A 19,861-nucleotide genomic window follows, 5' to 3' on the forward strand; every position below is an offset into this window, starting at 1 on the left:
ACAAATGCATCCCTCACACCAGTTTCAGCTCACTTCCACTCTTCCACCCAGAGCACGGAATGATGTCCTTCGGTCCTTCCCTGACGCTGTTGTGGAGGTCTGGAACCAGCTCCCGCAGTGCGTTCTGCTGAACCAGCCAACAAGGAAAGGACTGCAGACGTTCAAAGAAAATGTCAACGCCCACCTGCGCCTTACCCGCTGGGAGTGGGCAATGGACAGGCTATGAATCAAAGAAAAAAGACGAAAAAAGCTCTAACTCTGTTCCCTCCTCCATTCACTTCGTTGACTCTCTGATAACTTTTTATTGTGCCTACTTTTCCCCGTAATCCCCAGTTATCTACCCCCCCCCCCCCCCCTGCGTATTTTCTGTAATCTTTTGTTTTTGTGGAGCGCTTGGGTTGCAATGAAGCCGAGACCCTATGGTCGGTCAAGCTGCCCCTGCCTCTCCCCACTCCTGCCATTCCATATGTCTCATAGCTGCCTTGCTGCTTTGTGCCATCAAATGGTGTGTGGTTTTTTGTAAAGAAAAAAAAAAGAAAAACTTGGGTCGACACGGAAAAACCCTGCGTTTTGACGTGTGATACATGCATGCAATTGGGTAGGGCTGGGTCAGAGGGCAGGATTTCTTAATCCAGCACCCTCATCAATCCAGCAGAAAACGCCGTAGCAAAAGGTGCCGGATTAGAGAGGGACGACTGTACCTGCATTAAGAAGAATTCAGCATGTGGTTGACCAATGTAAAGGGCCATCCGTAAATATAGATATTTATTTAGAAACAAAAACTAGTCGTTTAGGGGGGAGGGGGGGGGGGGGGTTAGCGCCTGTTCGTTTCTCGAAAAATATCGATGCACAGTTTGTACATGTATGTGTGGGCACGTCCAGAAAAGAAAAGAAAAAATATCAATGCCATGCATCGTTTGTATATGTTCGTTTCTGAGGGGGGGGGGGGGGGGGGTTGAAGAGAAACGACTAGTTTTCGTTTCTAAATAAATATCGGTATTTACGGATGGCCCCTTATGCACATTGTATTGAAAGTATAAACCTATGTTCCTTGTGTACTTTTTTCTGTGATGTGTTGATGTGCTCCAGGGAGCAATATGTATACATGATGGGACGCTCATCCATCGCTGTAAACAGCAACTACTATGCACTGGATCAGTATAACTTCATTCCAACCCAGAATAGATCGGCAAGGTACAGGATACTGTTGACTACATATATGTGATAATATGCTCTTCTGGTTGTCATAGTTACACCATATTGAATCCAATGTTGCCATGGTTACCTAGGCCCGTGTCTCTGGCACTGCATGTTGCGTCTCCAAGTCTCTTTCCCTTTACCGATGTGAAGCTGAACTGAAGGGTCTGTGTGCTGATCCGGTCCATGCTCTCTCTCTCTCTCTCTCTCTCTCTCTCTCTCTCTCTCTCTCTCTCTCTCTCTCTCTCTCTCTCTCTCTCTCTCTCTCTCTCTCTCTCTCTCTATCTCTCTCTCTCTCTCTCTCTCTCTCTCTCTCTCTCTCTCCTCGGTGTGAGCTAAGACAGTACAAGTCATGTAACACAACGGACAGTGTTCACTGTGTTGTGTTGGGTGACTACTGTACATGAGTACAGTGCATGTACCCGACTGTTCACGGTGTTCTCTTGGGTGCCAGTACTCTACGTAGTGCTATCGTTTAGAGCCTAGAGTGAAGTGCATTGTACATGCATGGAGAACAGACTGGTAGCGAACTCAGGTACGGAGAGAAAGAGATATTGAACAAAGGAATTCATACAATGAAATTTGCCAATGAGGGAGAAGTGGATGCGCTACTTGGTACCGCAAAAACAGGAAGAATGCATAGGAAAAAGAGGGCATAGAGTTCAGATTAGATGTTGTCAATCCACGATCAACCGTAGTCCCACACAACAACATACTTGTGCTATCACATCTTGTACTATCACCTACCTGCAATTCCCACAGTATTGCTGACTGATTTACTGATTTGTTGTCTTTTTTCATGCCGTAGGGCGGCTGGTGTCATCTGGTTAATTGCAAACTTCTATGATCAAATTGAACATGAGGGCATGAAGCCGCTACGCATTCAAAACCTCATTCCACTTTGTATGGAGCAGTATGCTCGTTGCTTAGCAACCACTCGGTGAGTATAGTTTGTGATCAGGTTGTGAGAAAGGTAGCATTGTAGCGTGTTGTGGCAGTCAGGCTGCCTGAATTTGCTCTGAGCACAGTCATGCCGGATTCAACAAAGGACAAGACCTTTCAAAACGACGGACGGCAAAGAGTGAATGGACTTGATGTAGTTTTTGCATTGGTGGACTGGTGGAAGACCAAAGATGCACTTTCGCGTTTTATAAAATCCTTTCGAAAGAGGTTTTGTCACCTTTATTTGTTCATGATATTTGAACCCACACCATGAAAGTTGACTATTGGTTAGCACCATGAGTACTAACCCGTCTTGTTCAACTCTTTATCAACTACCATGCATACTTGAAATTGTGCATGTCTCAACAGTGTACTACATCTAGAGCAAACCCTAGCACTGAATACACTGCTGTACAAACTATCATAACTTTGTGGAAAACTATTATCGGATCGTTACAAATGGAACATTGTTGGAAAGCCAGTAAACAGAGCAGTGCAGTCATATTTGAGGAATGCTGTGTCACCAAATCCGATTAATTATGATTTAACTTCCTGAACTCATGAGTAACCGTATGATTGAGCACTTCTTTTTTTATTGTAAATGTTCTGACAATGCCGGTGTCCAGAATCCCAGGAAAGGAGATAGATCACCTTCGCCATGTGGACAAGGCCAAGGTACTGGACAACATTCTTGTAAACCTTTTCTCACTTATCAATGGCATACAGATTTACTTGGTTTTCCTCTGTCACAGGAGACATTGTGAGACATTGTGACATTGTGAGACATTGTGAGACATTGTAAGATTCCAGTGCTGACCCTCAGTCACGTAGTACTGTGCATTGCATTAAACTAGCGTCAGGTATTGCAATGGACTAAATTGTTGTAGTGTTTACGCCTGCGATCGCTGCATTATGGTGAAAATTGTACATGGCCCCCTTTTTCGTCAAGATGTCAATCATTTTGGAGTAAAAAAGTTGCCTTCTTTACAATTGTTTTGGACGCTTTTAGTGTGAATAGCGACTTCCCTCGCCTAGACAAAGCCGCGACCCGTGAACGGAATATGAGAAGCAAACCTGACACTAGCCAGTTATCAACGTCTCTATTAGCTTCTCATAGATAGTACTATGTCTTGGCCTTGTGCAGCACATATAGATAGTACTATGTCTTGTCCTTGTGCAGCACATAGTCTTCTTCTACCGTGGAATGTACTTTCGGGTGGAACTTTACGACAAGAAACGCCAGCGCTTATCACCACGGGAACTGCAGTATCAGATTGATGAGCTTGTCAAGCTGGTGGAGTCAGGTACAGTCCCGTACAGGCCATGTTGTTCATGTGTTTGTAATTGTTTGATTATTCATCCAAGCACATTGAGACTGAGCAGGTAGGGGCGGAGCAGGTTGGGACCAAGCACTGCCTGGACTCCCTGTACATGGATCCGGGCATGTTGGGACCGGGCACATTGGACCTGCCCGTACTCCCTTTTATATGGGCTGGTTGGGACCAAGCACTGCCTGGACTCCCTGTACATATATCCGGGCATGTTGGGACCGGGCACATTGGACCTGCCCGTACTCCCTTTTATATGGGTAGGTTGGGACCAAGCACTGCCTGGACTCCCTGTACATATATCCGGGCATGTTGGGATCGGGCACATTGGACCTGCCCGTACTCCCTTTTATATGGGCAGGTTGGGACCAAGCACTGCCTGGACTCCCCGTGCATGTATCCGGGCATGTTGGGACCAGGCACATTAGACCTGCGTGTCCTCCCCTTATCTGGGCAGGTCGGGACTGGGCGCTGTCCTAAACTAGGAATTGCACGACTTAGAATGTGCATGATGTTGTAATTCAAGTAACCCCGTTTTATTGCAAGCAATACTTTTGGTTCCGTTCTTCCTTGAAAAGTGTTTTTGTGTGACCTAAGTGGGGTGAGAAAGGTACCCTGCAGACGGGAGTGTCAGGATGTGGGGAGTACGGAATAGGGAGTAAGTCTACCAGCAAGGGGAGGGGAGGAGACTCCAACGTTTGAAGCAGCCACTTTCCCGTTCAAGTCTACATATTGTTATTATTATGATTATTATTTCACCGTCCAGTGGCAGAAGCCAATGCAAAGGAGGGGGCGTTAGCCAGCCATGGCAAGAGAAGAAAAAAAAGAAAGAATGAAGGAAAGAAGATGATAATCGGAAGAAAATAATGCATCAGCGGGGTGAAATGTATCACTATGTTGACCATGGTGGAGAGCGGCGAGATAAGCTAGCAAAAGAGGCAAATTATATATTGATGGAGTTGTAAATGTTTGGCATACGCATGCTTGCATACTGTACTGTGTTGGACTTGTCTTGTGTTCAGGTGGTGAGAAGAGCGCATGTGGTGATGTAGCATCCCTGACCGGAGCTGATCGTATCACATGGTATGAAACAAGGCAGATGATGTTACAGAGCACGACTAACAAGAAGACACTGGAAGAGATTGAAACAGCCATGTTCTTTGTGAGTACTGGTACCTGTGCTGGTTATTGCCTATTGCCAGCTAGAGTTTCATTACTGCTATACTATCATACTATTGTACTGCCATACCATTGTACTGCCATACTATTGTATTGCCATACTATTGTATTGCCATACTGTCATGCTGCCATAGCGTAGTACTGTCGTACTGTCATACTGTACGAGCAAGGTTGTTTTATTGGTAGTGTGCAAGTAGCTAGGACAGTGGCTGTGTGAACAATGTGGCACTCACTCACTCTTTTCATACTAGCATTTTCCTCTCTTCCCCTCTCTTCCCTTCTCTTCCTCTCTCTTCCCCCCCCCTCCCTCTCTCTCTCTCTCTCTCTCTCTCTCTCTCTCTCTCTCTCTCTCTCTCTCTCTCTCTCTCTCTCTCTCTCTCTCTCTCTCTCTCTCTCTCTCTCTCCTCTCTCTCTCTCTCTCTCTCTCTCTCTCTCTCTCTCTCTCTCTCTCTCTCTCTCTCTCTCTCTCTCTCTCTCTCTCTCTCTCTCTCTCTCTCTCTCTCTCTCTCTCTCTCTCTCTCTCTCTCTCTCTCTCTCTCTCTCTCTCTCTCTCTGCATACAGTTTTCACTACGTGATGAGTCACCGCAAACACTGGCGGAGCGCTGCACAGAAGCCTTTCATGGTGATGGTCGGTGTGTGTGGTATGACAAGAGTCTCAGCGTCTCCATCTACGCCAATGGTTTGGCCAGCATGAATGTGGAACACTCGTGGGGTGATGCTCCAGTGATAGCTCACATGATGGAGTGTATCTATCCTGCTGAGTAAGTCGATAAGCGTTGTACGTCAGTCATCTATCCTTCTGAGTATATCATTACACTGGACTAGACAACCGAGTATTATGTGTCATACATCAGTCATCTATCCTTCTGAGTAAGTCATCACTGGACTAGGCAGCAGAGTGTTATGAGTGTTGTACATCAGTCATCTATCCTGCTGAGTATATCATGATTTGAATCAGCAGAGTATTATAAGTCATACATGAGTCATCGGACAAAGGCAGTGCACTGTATTCTAGTACATGTGAGTTATCGTATGCAGTAACTGCATACAATGTGTTGTGCCCTATTGATACGCCCACAGCCGAAAAGAGTTCACACTTATTGTTGCAGCGCCATAGTGACTCGATCGACCATCCATGGATGTATTTTTTTTTTTTTTTTTTTTTTTTTACTATTGACACAGCCCTACTGGAAAACAGGTGGAGAACAAAAGAAACGAGGAAAAGGACAAAACATAGGGGATGTAGGGACGACGTGCTGATGTGCTGGGAGCAACTCAACCGACCAGAGGTCTCGGCGTCAGCGTTGCAACTAGGCATCGAAAAAAGTGTGTGTTTGGGGGGGGGGGGTGCACAAGAACAACTGCAAAACAAACAGAAGCTAGAGAATACCACAAATAATAACTTGGTGCGAAATAATGAGAAGAAAATAATGACGCCCAAAAGCGCTAAATACGAAATTAAGAAAAAGGAAATAATAAACCACATAGCGCTAAAGCTGCACCAAATAATAATTTAAATTATAACTAAACCGGGTGGAAAACCAAGAAATCATAACAAACAAAACAAACTAAATAAAAAATTAATAATAAAAATTTAAATAATAAAAGGTAAATGAAGCCCAATATCATCGGCATAGCCGAACCAAGGAACATGACCCGTGCCACAGTCAGAAGTTCATCCGTAGAAGTCGGTAGCCATCAGCCAGTGTTGGTGCGTGAGGTACTTATGGACATCTTCTTTGAACGTGTGGAGCCGCTTCAAGCTGAGTGGAGCCCTTACAATTTCGCTTGGCAAGCTGTTCCATACTGAGACTACAGAAAACGGGAAGGAGCGAGAAGCATAGGCAGGTGCTCTCCTGTCCAGGACTTGCTGCAGCTGCACATGGTGCTGCTGGCCAGGAGGGGGTTGACTCCGGGTGCGCCGAGCTTCTACATGGTTGGCTGGAGGGGGGATCATGGCGGTGAGCTGGGGTGGTCCTGGGATGCACTGGAGCTTGTACAGATATACAAGCCCAGATACAATCCGGCGGTGGCACAGGCTTTGGAGAAGGGCACCAGGGCCAATAATGGCCATTGCACGTTTCTGTACACGGTCGAGTCGGGCGAGGTGGCTGGATGCAGCTCCCATCCACACAAGGGGAGTATACTCGAGGATGGGTCGCACAAATCCCTTGTACGCACAAAGCCGGCCATGGTAATCTAACACCCGGCAAGCCCGACGGAGAACACCCAGTCTCTGGCAGCCACGTGTCGCAATTGAGTGCAAGTGATCCCGGAATGACAGCTTGGCGTCAAATGTCACTCCAAGAAGCTTGATGGTGTTGGCTTCCGGAACCGCGATACCTCCAAACTTGATGTCAGGGACAGCAGGGTGTGTGGCTTTCGTAGTCATCAGCAGCTGTTGCGATTTAGAGGGCTCGAATCTGATGCGCCAGCGTTCTCCCCACTCTTCAAGACGCTTGAGGCTGGATTGCAAGGCGGCAGTCATGTCATGCATATTGTCCTGCGTGCGGATGAGGCTGTAGAGTGTTGTGTCGTCTGCAAAGGAACTTAGTCGCGTCTCGGGAGACAGGCACTGATCCAGGTCAGACACATACAAGAGGAAAAGTGTCGGGCCAAGGATACTACCTTGGGGCACACCTGCTGTTATGGGCGCCGGAGAGGATGAGTCGCCGTGGACCAGGACTGATAGTTTGCGGTTCAGGAGGTAATCCTGCAGCCAGTGCAGCAGGCAGCCACCAATGCCAACGTTCTTGGCTTTGAAAATCAGTCCAGAGTGTGATACCCGATCAAATGCTCCTGCTATGTCCACCGCCACCATGTGAGCGTACCCTCCATCGCTGACAGTCTTGACCCACTCAGTGTGCAAAGCAGTGAGGATGTCGCACGTGCCTCTTCCTTGCCGAAAGCCATATTGACTGTCGGGCAGAATATTGAAACGCTCCAGATAATTCACGAGCTGCTTGTTTACTATGCTCTCCATTACTTTTGACAGGATGGATAGTAGTGAGACTGGCCGGTAATTCTTGGGATCCGAGCGGGGGCTCTTCTTGAAGACTGGAACCACATGGGCCAGCTTCCATTTGGTAGGTTGAACACCGTGGCGAAAGCAGAGTGAGAACAGTTTGGTGACTGGTTCTGCAAGCTCACTGGAACACTGAGCTAGGACTCTTGCTGGAATATTGTCAGGTCCTGTTGCCTTCGATGTATTCAGCTTGGCTAGACGGCGGCGTACATCAGCAAGCCGGAAATGGATGCGGTCAAGACCATGGCGGTCCAAATGCTGCATTTCTGGCAGATCGTCTGGAGAGATGTCATCATCTGCAAGGCTACACTTCTGGGAGTAGTACCTGGCGAGGCAATTGGCCTTGGCTTGGCGAGTTGGATACTCTGTGCCGTCGGTGTCCTTCAGCAGAGGTATCTCAGAGGCACGTTCCATCCCAGCAGCTCTCTTCATGTTGGACCACCATTGCTTGTCGTTAAGTGAGCCTGAGCTGAGCTTAGCTTTGACACGAGCATCATGTGATGATTGGGCGCGCAGCAGAATAGCAGCTGTTCGGGTCACTAGGTCGATGAATGAAGCTCGCAAATCTCCATCATCGGGGTGCTGACGCCACCGTTTCCATGCACGAGTCTTTGCTTGAACTACAGTGCTGCACTCAGGTGTCCACCAACAAGGGTCTGTTGTCCGTACTGTCTGGGTCTTAGATGGTATAAACGTGTCCATTCCATCCAGAATTACAGTTGTGAGTTGTTCACATGCAAGTTCGGGGACATCGCAGACGACAGCATCCCAGTCAAAGCTGCGGAAATGTATGCCGGTAGATCTACCGTGATCTATGTTCTACCGATATCCAGTACTTGTAGTCACGGCGTGTTGCCACTGCGCATCCGTACAGTCCACTCATAAAGTTGCTCTCATGTTTGCTTGGCTTTCCTGACCTTGATCTTACATTGCGAACCTTGAACTTCGACTTTTGATTTACCCTACTGTGGAGGGTGCCGAGGAAACCCTTGAGCCTTCACTGAATTCTGGAGAAGGCTCTAATCACGAGTCTGATGTCATCATGACTCCGATGGAGATTGTTTTAGCCATTGCCAGAGAGCTGGAATACACGGCTGATGGCGTGGCAAGCTTCAGAGTTTGCAGGATGGTGGTGATGGAAATGAGAAGGAACTTTCTGTGTGTGTGTGACCAGTTTTGGCAGTGAGCAAGTACAAGTGTGTGTGTGTGTGTGTGTGTGTGTGTGTGTGTGTGTGTGTGTGTGTGTGTGTGTGTGTGTGTGTGTGTGTGTGTGTGTGTGCTCAACATGGCAAAGACAGTGTTCATGGCTGTTGGGCATCAGATCAACGACAGTGACCGTACCCCGCTAAGCGTACAAGGCAACGCCATCCAGCATGTCAGCCAGTTCACATATCTCGGCTCAGTGGTAACACCAGACGGTCGATGCCACACCGATGTGTCCAACCGCATAGCTGCTGCATCTAAGGCCTTTGGCAGCCTCTACTCGTCAGTTTTTCGGAACACTTCACTAACATCCAAGACGAAACAACACACGTACACATGCTGTGTGTTGTCGGTGCTGTTGTACGGGGCTGAGAACTGGACACTGTTGCGTGCCGACATACGTCGCCTTGAACAATTCCACAACCGCTGCGTTCGTGTCATTCTCGGCATCTCGCGTTCCAAACAGTGGGAGGACCACCTGTCATCTGCCTCGCTGCATGGAATGTGCGCTACAGAGCCAGTTGCTGACATGGTTGCCCGTCGACGGCTGCAGTGGCTTGGCCACATTGCCAGGATGGACGACCACCGGCTTCCAAAGGCAGTGTTGTTCTCGTGGCTCCATACTCCACGCCCTGCTCATGGCCCCAGGCGTCGATGGCGTGATGTGGTACGCGATGACCTCAAGGCGTTCGGTCTATACACCGGTTGGTACGACCTCGCAGCTGAACGTGGCGAGTGGATCCAGTCCATCTCGGATGCTATTGTTGCACGGCGCTTACGCCTTGAAACGACAGCCAAGTCAGTGTGTTGTGCGATCTGTGAGCGACTCTTCGCCAGTGAAAGCGGACTTCGGCGGCACAAATGCAGGGAAGAGCGACTGAAGCCGATCCATGAACAGGCCGGTGCTGTGTTGTGCGAAACGTGCCATCGTTGGTTTGCTAGCCGAGGTGGATTTGCTGTGCACAGCTGCTCTCCCAGTCTTGGTGACGCTCCAGTTCCAGAGATTGTTGCACCTCGCCCACCTGATTGCAGCCAATGTCATTACCACTGCCACACCTGTGACCGCTGTTTCCGGAGCAAAGCTGGGCACCGCCGGCACAACTGCAACTCCAACCGCAGAACATGCAGCTCTGGCTCCGAGCGCCGCACCATCCCGTGCCCGACCTGCTCTCGGAAGTTCACACGTCTCCAGTACCTGGCTCAACACAAATGCAAGAAGAAACTCTGCCCTCCTTGCCTCTTTGAGGCACTGCATCACCTTTAGGTGGCAGTTTCAAGGTTTCAAGGTGTGTGTGTGTGTGTGTGTGTGTGTGTGTGTGTAGAGTACACCAATGCCTGGCTGTCTGAAGCCAGAGTAGGCAATCAATCTCCTGCTTCACGCATACTGACCAACCACCAAAATCTCAATCCCTTGACAATAATAATAATAATAATAATTCGCGGGATTCGCGTTGGCATCGCTTGAATGTTCAGAAACGCACAAACTAGCCTTCGCTTCCGCAGGCCACCACTATGCCTATGCCTTGCACACCTTAGTGGCAAATGCAGACCTCACAAGTGAGTCAGGGGAGAGTAGGTGAGTCTCTCAACCAATCGGGCGTGTAACGGCCCATAACCCTGTAAACTGCATCCTTGGATCCAAGGATCCCTTGACAAGACATGCAGAATCCCTGGATTTCTCTCAAAATCCCTGGATGGCACAAAAAACAAGTGAAAAAGAGCTTTTCCCGCCAAATAAAACGTTCAACTCTGCAGATCTGCGTGCTCGTAAAGCACAGTTCGACCCTGCAGTGGAGTTCGATCAGTCGGCGCCCGCCTGTCAGTGCAGATCTTGCAGCCTAGGCTGTTAAGATCTTGAAAGTGCCATGCACAGTTTGAAGTTTGAGTGGGCACCGTACATATTTTTGAAAAAACCGGGACATTCGAGGAGAATCCATGGAGCAATCCTGTATCAGACAAAACTGTGACTTTTCCGGAAGTTTGCTTGAAATCCCCGGGACCTGGGAGTAGTGGGAAAACTGGGAGGGTTGGCCAGTATGGGCAAATGTTGTGTAGTGATGATGCGCTGCCATTCAGGTTGCATTTGGTGTAGTGGTGTGATGCTTGCGCTTTCTCATGGGCAGTGAACAGTGAACATTGTTCGAGCACACTGTGTAAGCATTGCAAGGTGAACACAGTATGTCTGTTACTTGTACTGTCTTTAGCACTGCAATGTACAAACCATGTATGTTCTTTTAAAGGTACTTCAGGGATGAATTTATCCTGTATCGCATCGCAAATCGATCTACTGCTACTCAAAAGTCACCGTGACTCGCAGAAAATTGCGATACATACAGGCTATCCATGCATAGCCTGCGCTATCAATACAGGCTATCCATGCCTAGCCTGTGCTATCAATACAGGCTATCCATGCCTAGCCTGTGCTGTCAAGTCACATGCATACTGTGCAGTGTGTGTGGTGCAGCCGGTTAAAATCTGCGTGCACATGTATGCTTCAGTTGTTTTCTGCAAATGGGTTTTCAGGCATCGCTCTCAAGAATGACAATGTGGTAAACACCCAACCTTCAAAGAAAAATCCCAATCAAAATCAAAGACTGCTACACAATTGTGATTTCGTATAGCAGAAACTGCTATGCGAAAATATGACAGTACATTGATCCCTGTACTTCATTGCAAATGTGCAAATGATGCCTGTTATTATCTAAAAGGTACTTCACTGCAATGTGCAAACGATGCCTGTTATTGTCTCAATGCTATGTACTTCACTGCATGTCTGTTATTGTCTCAATGCTATGTACACTGCATGTCTGTTACTGCATTGCTTTAGGTACTTCATTGCAAATGTACTTCACTGCATGTCTGTTACTGCATTGCTTTAGGTACTTCACTGCAATGTACAAACCGAATGGAGATTGTGCTGAGCGATGGCCGAGTGACCACATTACCTGGCCAAAACGCAGAGACCAGCTACACAAACCCAGACAGTTGTTGTGGCAGCTTACTCCCGCCATTGAGAGAGTTATCGGTGACAGCTTGTCATTCCTTGCCAATGTGAGTGTGATGAAATTGTTTGTTTGAGTGCAAGCGTTTTGCTCAAGTTGTTTAGACTAACCAACGTCATTACCATTGTGTGACGCACGCATTCTGTTTGTGATTTTCTCTACATCAATGTATGCCTGGAGGATTCTCTATGGCCTACATCAGGATGAAAAAAAACGTGTTTCTCGCCAGCCAAGGGCAGCGAGCGGCTGCGGCCAACTTCCCTTCACTTTGTGTGGTGTCGTTATTGCTGTCTATGTCTGTGTGTGTGTGCCAGTATATGTGCAGCCAGAATTGTGTTACTTTGATAACTTGCATACTTCCACCGGTACCAGGTTCAAGTCCTGCTTGGAAGCGGAAGGAATTTTTCCAGCCGTGCTGCGACCCACAGTTAATTGGGAACTCGTGGCCTGGCACGAGGGTAACATGGATGCAGCTAATGGGATTTCGGTCTTTGACCACTTGGTGGTGGGTCTGATCTACTCACCTCCCACCGTTTAGGCGCTGCATCTGCGCCTTTGATCCTAGAGGGTGGTGGCGTTCCCACGGCGGATGCGGAAAACTCGGCTTCCAGCCGAGTCTCACGCGAACCGTGAAATTTTTTTTTTTATACTTCCACCGGGACAATAATGCTTGAATTGGAGCAGTATTCATTTTCAAAGCGTCCAGTTTTATTCATTGTGCTGCTGTGTGTGTGTGTGTGTGCTGGGCTGTTGTCTTGGTTGATGTCCAGGCCAAAGATGAAAGCATGTTCAACTTGTTCGTCTTCAATGATTACGGCAAAAAGTTCATCACCCGCACTGCTAAGGTACCATGGCTTACTTATAAATGATCATACCCCTCTCCCTTCCAACTTTGCCCTTTCTCAACCCTGCTTCCTCTCCCTCCCACCCGCCCCTCAACCTCACCAAACACAGCGCTGTACATTCAGCACACATAACGTATCAAACAGTAGCGAAAATGTGGCTAACTATTGCGGTTATGTAGCAACTACTTCTCCAACCCGGCTTTGATGTGGTTGATGTGCAACTGCTCTTCAAATTCTGCAAGTTGCCAGTTGCCAGTTGTCAGTGTGCAGCTGCTGCACCAACCTTCAAGACATTGCAACCACCATGTGCCATGCACCGTTGATGTGTTTTCATCGTGTATGGACATATGTGTGCATTATATCATGACTCACTGGGATGTGTAGTTTGTCATGTATTGTCCTGTGTTATGTATTATAAGAACCTACTCAATTTGCGGACAGAACTGTTTCGTCCTTTGTGGACTCATCAGCGCAGCACAGAGAAAATGAGGCCGAACCTGATAGCAATGCAAATACAAATTCCAAAGCCAGATTTGAACCAGGCCCGAATGTACCTTGCCAGAGTGCTCAAACTGGCAAGTCAGTGAGCTCTGCATAACGCAAACAGCAAAGGCACTATTTCACAAGAAGACAAATATTTAGAAACTATACTAGTTCGTATAGTCCGGCATGAATGTAATCTATTAGTGTCTCTTGCCCTCGTGGTTTCCGTTCTGTTGGTGTGTGTATGTTCATGTTTGTGTATATGTGTTTGTGTATACGTGTATATGTGTATACGTGTATGTGTGTGTATGCGTGTATATGTATGTGTGTGTATGCGTGTATATGTGTGTGTGTATGTGTGTATATGTGTGCGTCGTATACAGTGCAGTCCAGACAGCTATTTGCAGATGGTTCTACAGGCTGCATACTACCGAGATGCTGGAGAGTTTGTACTGACCTATGAGCCAGCAATGACACGGTTATTCCGCAACGGCAGAACTGAGACGATACGCACTGTCACGGAGCAATCTTGCCAAGCTGTCCGGTAAGCTAACTACGGAGATACTGCTGGCTGAAGGGGAATGAACACACACACACACACATACACGCTCTTTACATGCACTACTGCGCAACGAAACCGACCTATTTATAGAGAATCGAGCCACAAGGGTATTTCCCCTCCTTTATAAAGGGTATTCCTCCTCCTTTATCAAGGGTATTCCCCCTCCTTTATCAAGGGTATTCCTCCTCCTTGATCAAGGGTAATCCCCCTCCTTGATCAAGGGTATTCCCCCTCCTTGATCAAGGGTATTCCCCCTCCTTTATCAATGGTCAGTGAAAACGGCATGTTGCCGGTTGATACACACTATAACAATCTTGTGTATTGTCACTATTGTTTACTGTTTTGATCATGGTTCCTATGCCTACTGTGTTGGAATGCTTACACAGATCTATGTCATCAGAGAAGCTAGCTGCTAAGGACAAACACAGGCTACTGATGCAAGCATGTGAGGCTCACCAGGTACGGCCTGTTATGACCGTTTGAAGTCGTATGAATGCACACAAGTGCGCGCGCGTGTGTGTGTTTGTGTGTGTGTGTATCCTGGTGTACATATGTTACTGGGTCGATGTGCACCAAAACCATTGAGATCAGGGCAAGAACAGAAATTTGCAGCACTGGGTGTCGATGGTACCAGTGGACCAGTGGACCAGTGAACCAGTGGACCAGTGGACCAGTGGACCAGTGGGATCAGGAACCAGTGAACCAGGGACCAGGGACTAGTGGGATCAGGAGCCAGTGGGATCATGGACCAGTGAACCAGTGGACCAGTGGGATCAGGAACCAGTGAGATAGGGAGGGAGCCAGTGGATTAGTGGGATCGGGGACAAGAGGACCAGTGGGATAGGGAGGGAGCTAGTGGACCAGGGACCAGTGGGATCGGAAGCCGTTGGACCGGGGGCTGGAAATCAGTGTGTGAAAGTCTAAAAGAACAAGTTCCACAGAAACAGGTGGTGTGAACAACTGGAACCAGGTAGTAGTGCCTGTGCCTTACTTGAAACTATGGATGAAACAATAATACCGAATACTCGAGTACTCGCTCGGTTTTTTCAAAAATAATCGTACTCCGAATAAATCAGAGTACTCGTTCATACATGGTATTATGCATTTTTACCACAGAAATCTGCAGTTTAAGAGCAGCAGTCGGCAGATATTGATGTGCAGACTGTGTGGTGAACATTTGTTCACGAGTAGAGAGAGCCCAAATGACCCACCAACCAATATACCCGAGAAAAATGACTGCCACTCGTTTCAATCAGGGTTGTATATGTAGGTTTGCAACGGGCAAACCAAAGTTATCATGCCACAGAAGCACTCGCGGCCAGCGCCTCGCAGGCAGTCCGCAACGCCGGCTGTCATCGTACATCGTCCCCAAGCGTGGGAAAAGGGCACATGCGCAAGCGTGGGACTCGCAGCCTTGCTGGCAACGAACAGCAGCGAGACCTTTCTATGCAAACAAATTTGTTTGAGCACCTTGGCTTGCAATATCAGCAGTGTTGTGCGAATTTTCTCCCGCCCACCACAACCCACTTCTAACTTCTAGCGCCTCCAGAAAGGGGGGGGGGGGGGGGAGCAAGCAAAGCCCCTCAGCTGAATGCATTTTGGAACAATTCTCTGCATGAGCTTTCAAGCACTGGCGGCACGCGTTGCCCAGCAGCAGGACCACATGGTCCCAGCATAGACACATTGTGTCCAGCATACAGCAGGACCGTCCGGTCCCAGCAGTCATTTGACTACCTGCGCACAGCCGTGCCCCACAAGGGCACAGCAGCATTAGTTAGGATCATTGGCCTTAATAATCTCTTGCACTGCCTGCCATCTACCAGCATTGTAACAGAATTTTCTACAATCCCGCTATGCGGGGCCGCTGGATATAAATGCATTGTTGCAAACAATTCGCAGATTACAAATTCTGGTACAAATCACTTGATATGATCCAGCCGCAGCAGCTCGGCAACCCCAACTTCCACTTGCTTGATGTGCGTGTGGGTGATAACATGTGATTTTAAGGTCCTTGGTGTGCAATTTTTAGGAGATGAAGAATACTCGAATACCGTACTCGCGCAATTAGTCAATTAGTGCCCCTGGGGCACTATTTTTTCAATGTCCATCACAGATGGGGCAGTATTCAAGAGAGGGCACTATTTTTTCATTGCTGGTACGTTTGCGTCATCCAGCATAAAACAAAGAAAAACAGAGCCTAAAGTGTACTGTAAACGCTCACGACTCCACAGAAACGGGAACATGACCTGCGATTTTGTTCCTGAAAACACCAGTACAAAGCAATGGTCAAGAACATTAGCAAAAGAGCACCAAACTTGCACATGGGCTTGGTTACAAGACTGGGGGGGGGGGGGGGGGGACTATTCAAGAGAGGGCTTTATTTTTCACTGGCTCTTGGAGACTAGGGCACTATTCGAGATAGGGCACTGTTCAAGAGAGGGCTCTAATCGCGTGAGGACGGTACTCGAATATTCGATCGGAGAAAATCAGAGTACTCGAACTCGGGATCTCAGTGCCAACTTTCACCCCTACTTGAAACAGACAATGGGAAGATTTTGGAATCACGATTTTCTGCTTCTGGTTGGTGTCTGATCCTGCTTCTTCTTCTTCTGCTTCTGTGCACGTGTACCTGTATTCGTGCGTGCTGCGCGCGCGCGTGTGTGTATGTGTGTGTGTGTGTGTGTGTGTGTGTGTGTATGCGTGTGTGCATGGTGTGTAGAAAATGAGTCGCAATGCAATGGCTGGCAATGGCGTTGATCGTCATCTGTTCGCACTCTATGTTGTCTGCAAAGGACTTGGACAGGTTAGTCATATTATGACTTGGCCAGGTTAGTCATATTAGGACTTGGCCAGGTTAGTAATAGGGACTTGGCTAGGTTAGTAATATAAGCACTTGGCCAGGGTAGTTATATAAGTACTTAGCCAGGTTAGTTGTGAGGACTGCTGTATACCGGTGGCATACAGTACTACATGAATATCGCTAAGTGTATGAGAAGGTGAGAAGCTGTGGGGGGGGGGGGGGGGGGCTGTAGTGTTATCCCTGCTGTTGTTTGAATGGACTCGGATGGAGAGCCAAGGATAAATTTATAGAAAAGAAAAAGGACCAAGGAACTACAAGTTATGCTATAATATCCAATAACACCACCAGTTTAATACTAAACAATCAGCTCATGCGATAACATTGCACGACACTGACTGACGGTACTGACATTCTACTAACTAACTGGCTAACAGCTCTAGCACATCTTGGATGCGCACTCCAACCGCCTTCCAACTTGGAAGGTTCTAAGTTATAGGATAACATAGGAGGGGGGAGGTGAGCGCAACCAAGACAAGCACGAGCTGAACATCTCAGTTGTGAAGGATGTTGGCGGATGTCCATGCATTTCGATGACCATACTGGCAAGACCATTCGACTATACGGTCAAACCACGATTCCAGGACGCAAAGCAACATTCCACACAACTTGTGTGGCTCAAAGATGTTGTTGTTGTTGTTGTTGCTGCTGCTGCTCCTGTTGCTGCTGCTGCTGCTGCTGCCGCTGCTGCCGCTGCTGCTGCTGCTTCTGCTGCTGCTGCTGCTGCTGCTGCTGCTGCTGTTGTTGTTGTTGTTGTTGTTGTTGTTGTTGTTGTTGTTGTTGTTGTTGTTGTTGTTGTTGTTGTTGTTGTTGTTGTTGTCGTTGTCGGTGGTGGTGGTGGTGGTGCTGCTGCTGCTTCTATTTTTGTTGCTGTCATCGTCGTCGTTGTTGTCGTCGTCAACACTTTGCAAATTTTTCGCCATGTGATGTATTAGGAGAGCGAGTTCCTCAAGAAAATGCTCAGTTATCCATGGACGTTGTCAACAAGTCAACAGCCCATGTCGCAGATGTCTGGGAATAGCTTTGACTTGGATGATCCTGTAACACAAGGACAGGTAATGTTTGTAGTTGAATGTCCCTCTACATTGTTTGGGTTCTTCACCACCGTAGCAGCTTATGCAATCGTCTCATTTCTTCTCAGCCCTTCTCCCTCCTTCTCAGTCCTTCTTACTCCTTCTCAGTCCTCCTCACTGGTTTTACTGCTTACTGCTTACTTTATGCTACAATGGGTTTGCACTGGTTTTCCCTAGTTTTCACTGGTTTTTCACTGGTTTTCAATAGTTCTCACTGAATCTCACTGGTTTTCACTAGTTTTGACTGGTTTTCACTAGTTTTCATGGGGTTTTCAATAGTTCTCACTAGTTTGACTGAGATGTTACTCTGTATCATGTAGAACTGGATTATTCTTTTGAGGGTATGGTTTTGTGTGGAAACTAATTCCGGTAACTTGAACTGGCAGATTATCACACTCTCTGATGACGTGTACTCTTGCATGAAGCGCATACCGTACACATCACACATCACACCATACTCATGTGTACACTAGACCATATTATGACATCATACAACATATTATGACATCATACGGCATATTATGACATCATACGACATTGCACTCTACCAGACAAGAACCATCTGTGACAACGTGCGGAAATAACGATCCAAACTTGTGTTACACATGATTATCGTTTTGGAGCGGTGTCCAATCAACTTTATCGATCTTGAGAACTGTCGATTCCCAGTTGGCTATGTACTGTTGCTAGTAGTTGACCGTAGATTGCATCACAGACAGTGCGAGGCACTAGCATATGCACTGTCTGTGATGCGGTCTGCGGTCTGTGGTCTGTGGTCTGTGGTCTGTGGTCTGTGGTCCCTGTATTGCAAGTCCGGTTGTTGTAGTGAAACTGCCAGTACAGTACGGATCGGCTATAGCGTTGGTGTTTGATTTTCGTGAAAATATCACTATAGGCGATATATTACTACAGGCGATCTGCATACTTAGGTATGCCTGACACATGCGTGTATGGTGTCATTCGAACCAGTGCAGCGTGCAGAAGCGTGCTGTGCATCACTGCATGTGACTGTGCAGTACGCGCAGTGCAGAGCTACTTCGTGCGGAAACAAAAACTTCGTGACTTTTTGACATGAGTTTTCAAGGCTATGCTCAACAAAATTAATGTGTTCTTTTTTTGGAAGAGAAACACGTCAACACATTCAAACGACATATCAACAATATCTACAGGGTCGATTAGTGGGAGTAGAGTCTCAGTCTTGGTCGCCATCGTTCGACTCATCACCCCTGAAACAGTTCCAAGTGACAGGTCGTTCGACGCGTGATGTCGTATGTCACGGAGAAGCTTCTCCGCGTCCCTGATCGTCTTCGCTGTTACCTGAATGCCTTCTCCAATATCTCGGCGAAGACCACGGTAGCGCTTCAGCGCTGGTACTCATTACTGCCTCCGCTCTCGCTCGAGGATGCCCCGGAACAACAAGCACAGCCAACGCCAAACATTTCGAATTTCCTCCGAGGGATATCATAGTCGTACCAGCGCTTCCTGACTGCCGCGATCAGATCTGGCCATGTACGATGTATAATTTTTTATGATCATCACTATAGCCGATGAAAAATGTATGCAATAAAATCATTTTGACAAAGAAATCGTATCATTATAGCCGATATATTACTATAGCCGATCCGATTTGTATAGAAAGGGGTGGTTTACGAAAATGAATTTGAGAATACGATCACTATAAGAGGTATATTACTATAGCCGACAACCCTATAGCCGATCCGCACTGTACCTTAAATGACACCTGCCCTCTCCCAAATCTCGACCATTGAAATTAATAACGGCTGAGAGCAATGGTGAGCTGCCTACCCCTTGGTGTAAAAATGTTCCCTGTAGATTCCAGACACCATGTGACCTCACTGCCTTGCTTGTTGAAGCGTGCTGTGTGCTGCATAGTGCATACATTGTACAATTGGAGTATTAAACTCGGATAATGCGCCAGTATTAAATTTAAAATAGAAGAAGAAAATACATGGGAATGAGTTATGAACGGTATGAACATTATGCACCTTCTGACTGCTTATTATCTTGTAACAGTCGTGGATAGTTGCTTCATAACTCGTCAGTCCCATGTGTTTTCTTCTTCTTTTTTTTTTACAACCGGTGTATTCTTGTTCTTTTTTGTCTCCTTTTCTTTTCCTCTCTTATTGTAGTTTGCGTTCTCATG

General features: G+C 47.4%; 1 protein-coding gene across 1 annotated transcript in view; it reads left to right on the forward strand.

Annotated features, from left to right (window-relative positions):
* Positions 1-19,861, forward strand: part of LOC135818626 (carnitine O-palmitoyltransferase 1, liver isoform-like) — a 32,409-nt gene that overhangs the window by 10,843 nt on the left and 1,705 nt on the right. Inside the window, exons 5-16 of the mRNA XM_065332013.1 lie at positions 1,090-1,194; positions 2,006-2,137; positions 2,766-2,814; positions 3,320-3,443; positions 4,490-4,629; positions 5,209-5,408; positions 11,755-11,926; positions 12,648-12,722; positions 13,589-13,749; positions 14,154-14,226; positions 16,487-16,570; positions 17,560-17,679. Coding sequence (XP_065188085.1) covers positions 1,090-1,194; positions 2,006-2,137; positions 2,766-2,814; positions 3,320-3,443; positions 4,490-4,629; positions 5,209-5,408; positions 11,755-11,926; positions 12,648-12,722; positions 13,589-13,749; positions 14,154-14,226; positions 16,487-16,570; positions 17,560-17,679 — 1,435 coding nt within the window. The remainder of the gene's footprint in view (positions 1-1,089; positions 1,195-2,005; positions 2,138-2,765; positions 2,815-3,319; positions 3,444-4,489; positions 4,630-5,208; positions 5,409-11,754; positions 11,927-12,647; positions 12,723-13,588; positions 13,750-14,153; positions 14,227-16,486; positions 16,571-17,559; positions 17,680-19,861) is intronic.

This window comes from Sycon ciliatum, chromosome 5, assembly GCF_964019385.1.
Source record: "Sycon ciliatum chromosome 5, ocSycCili1.1, whole genome shotgun sequence".
NCBI classification, from domain to species: Eukaryota; Metazoa; Porifera; class Calcarea; order Leucosolenida; family Sycettidae; genus Sycon; species Sycon ciliatum.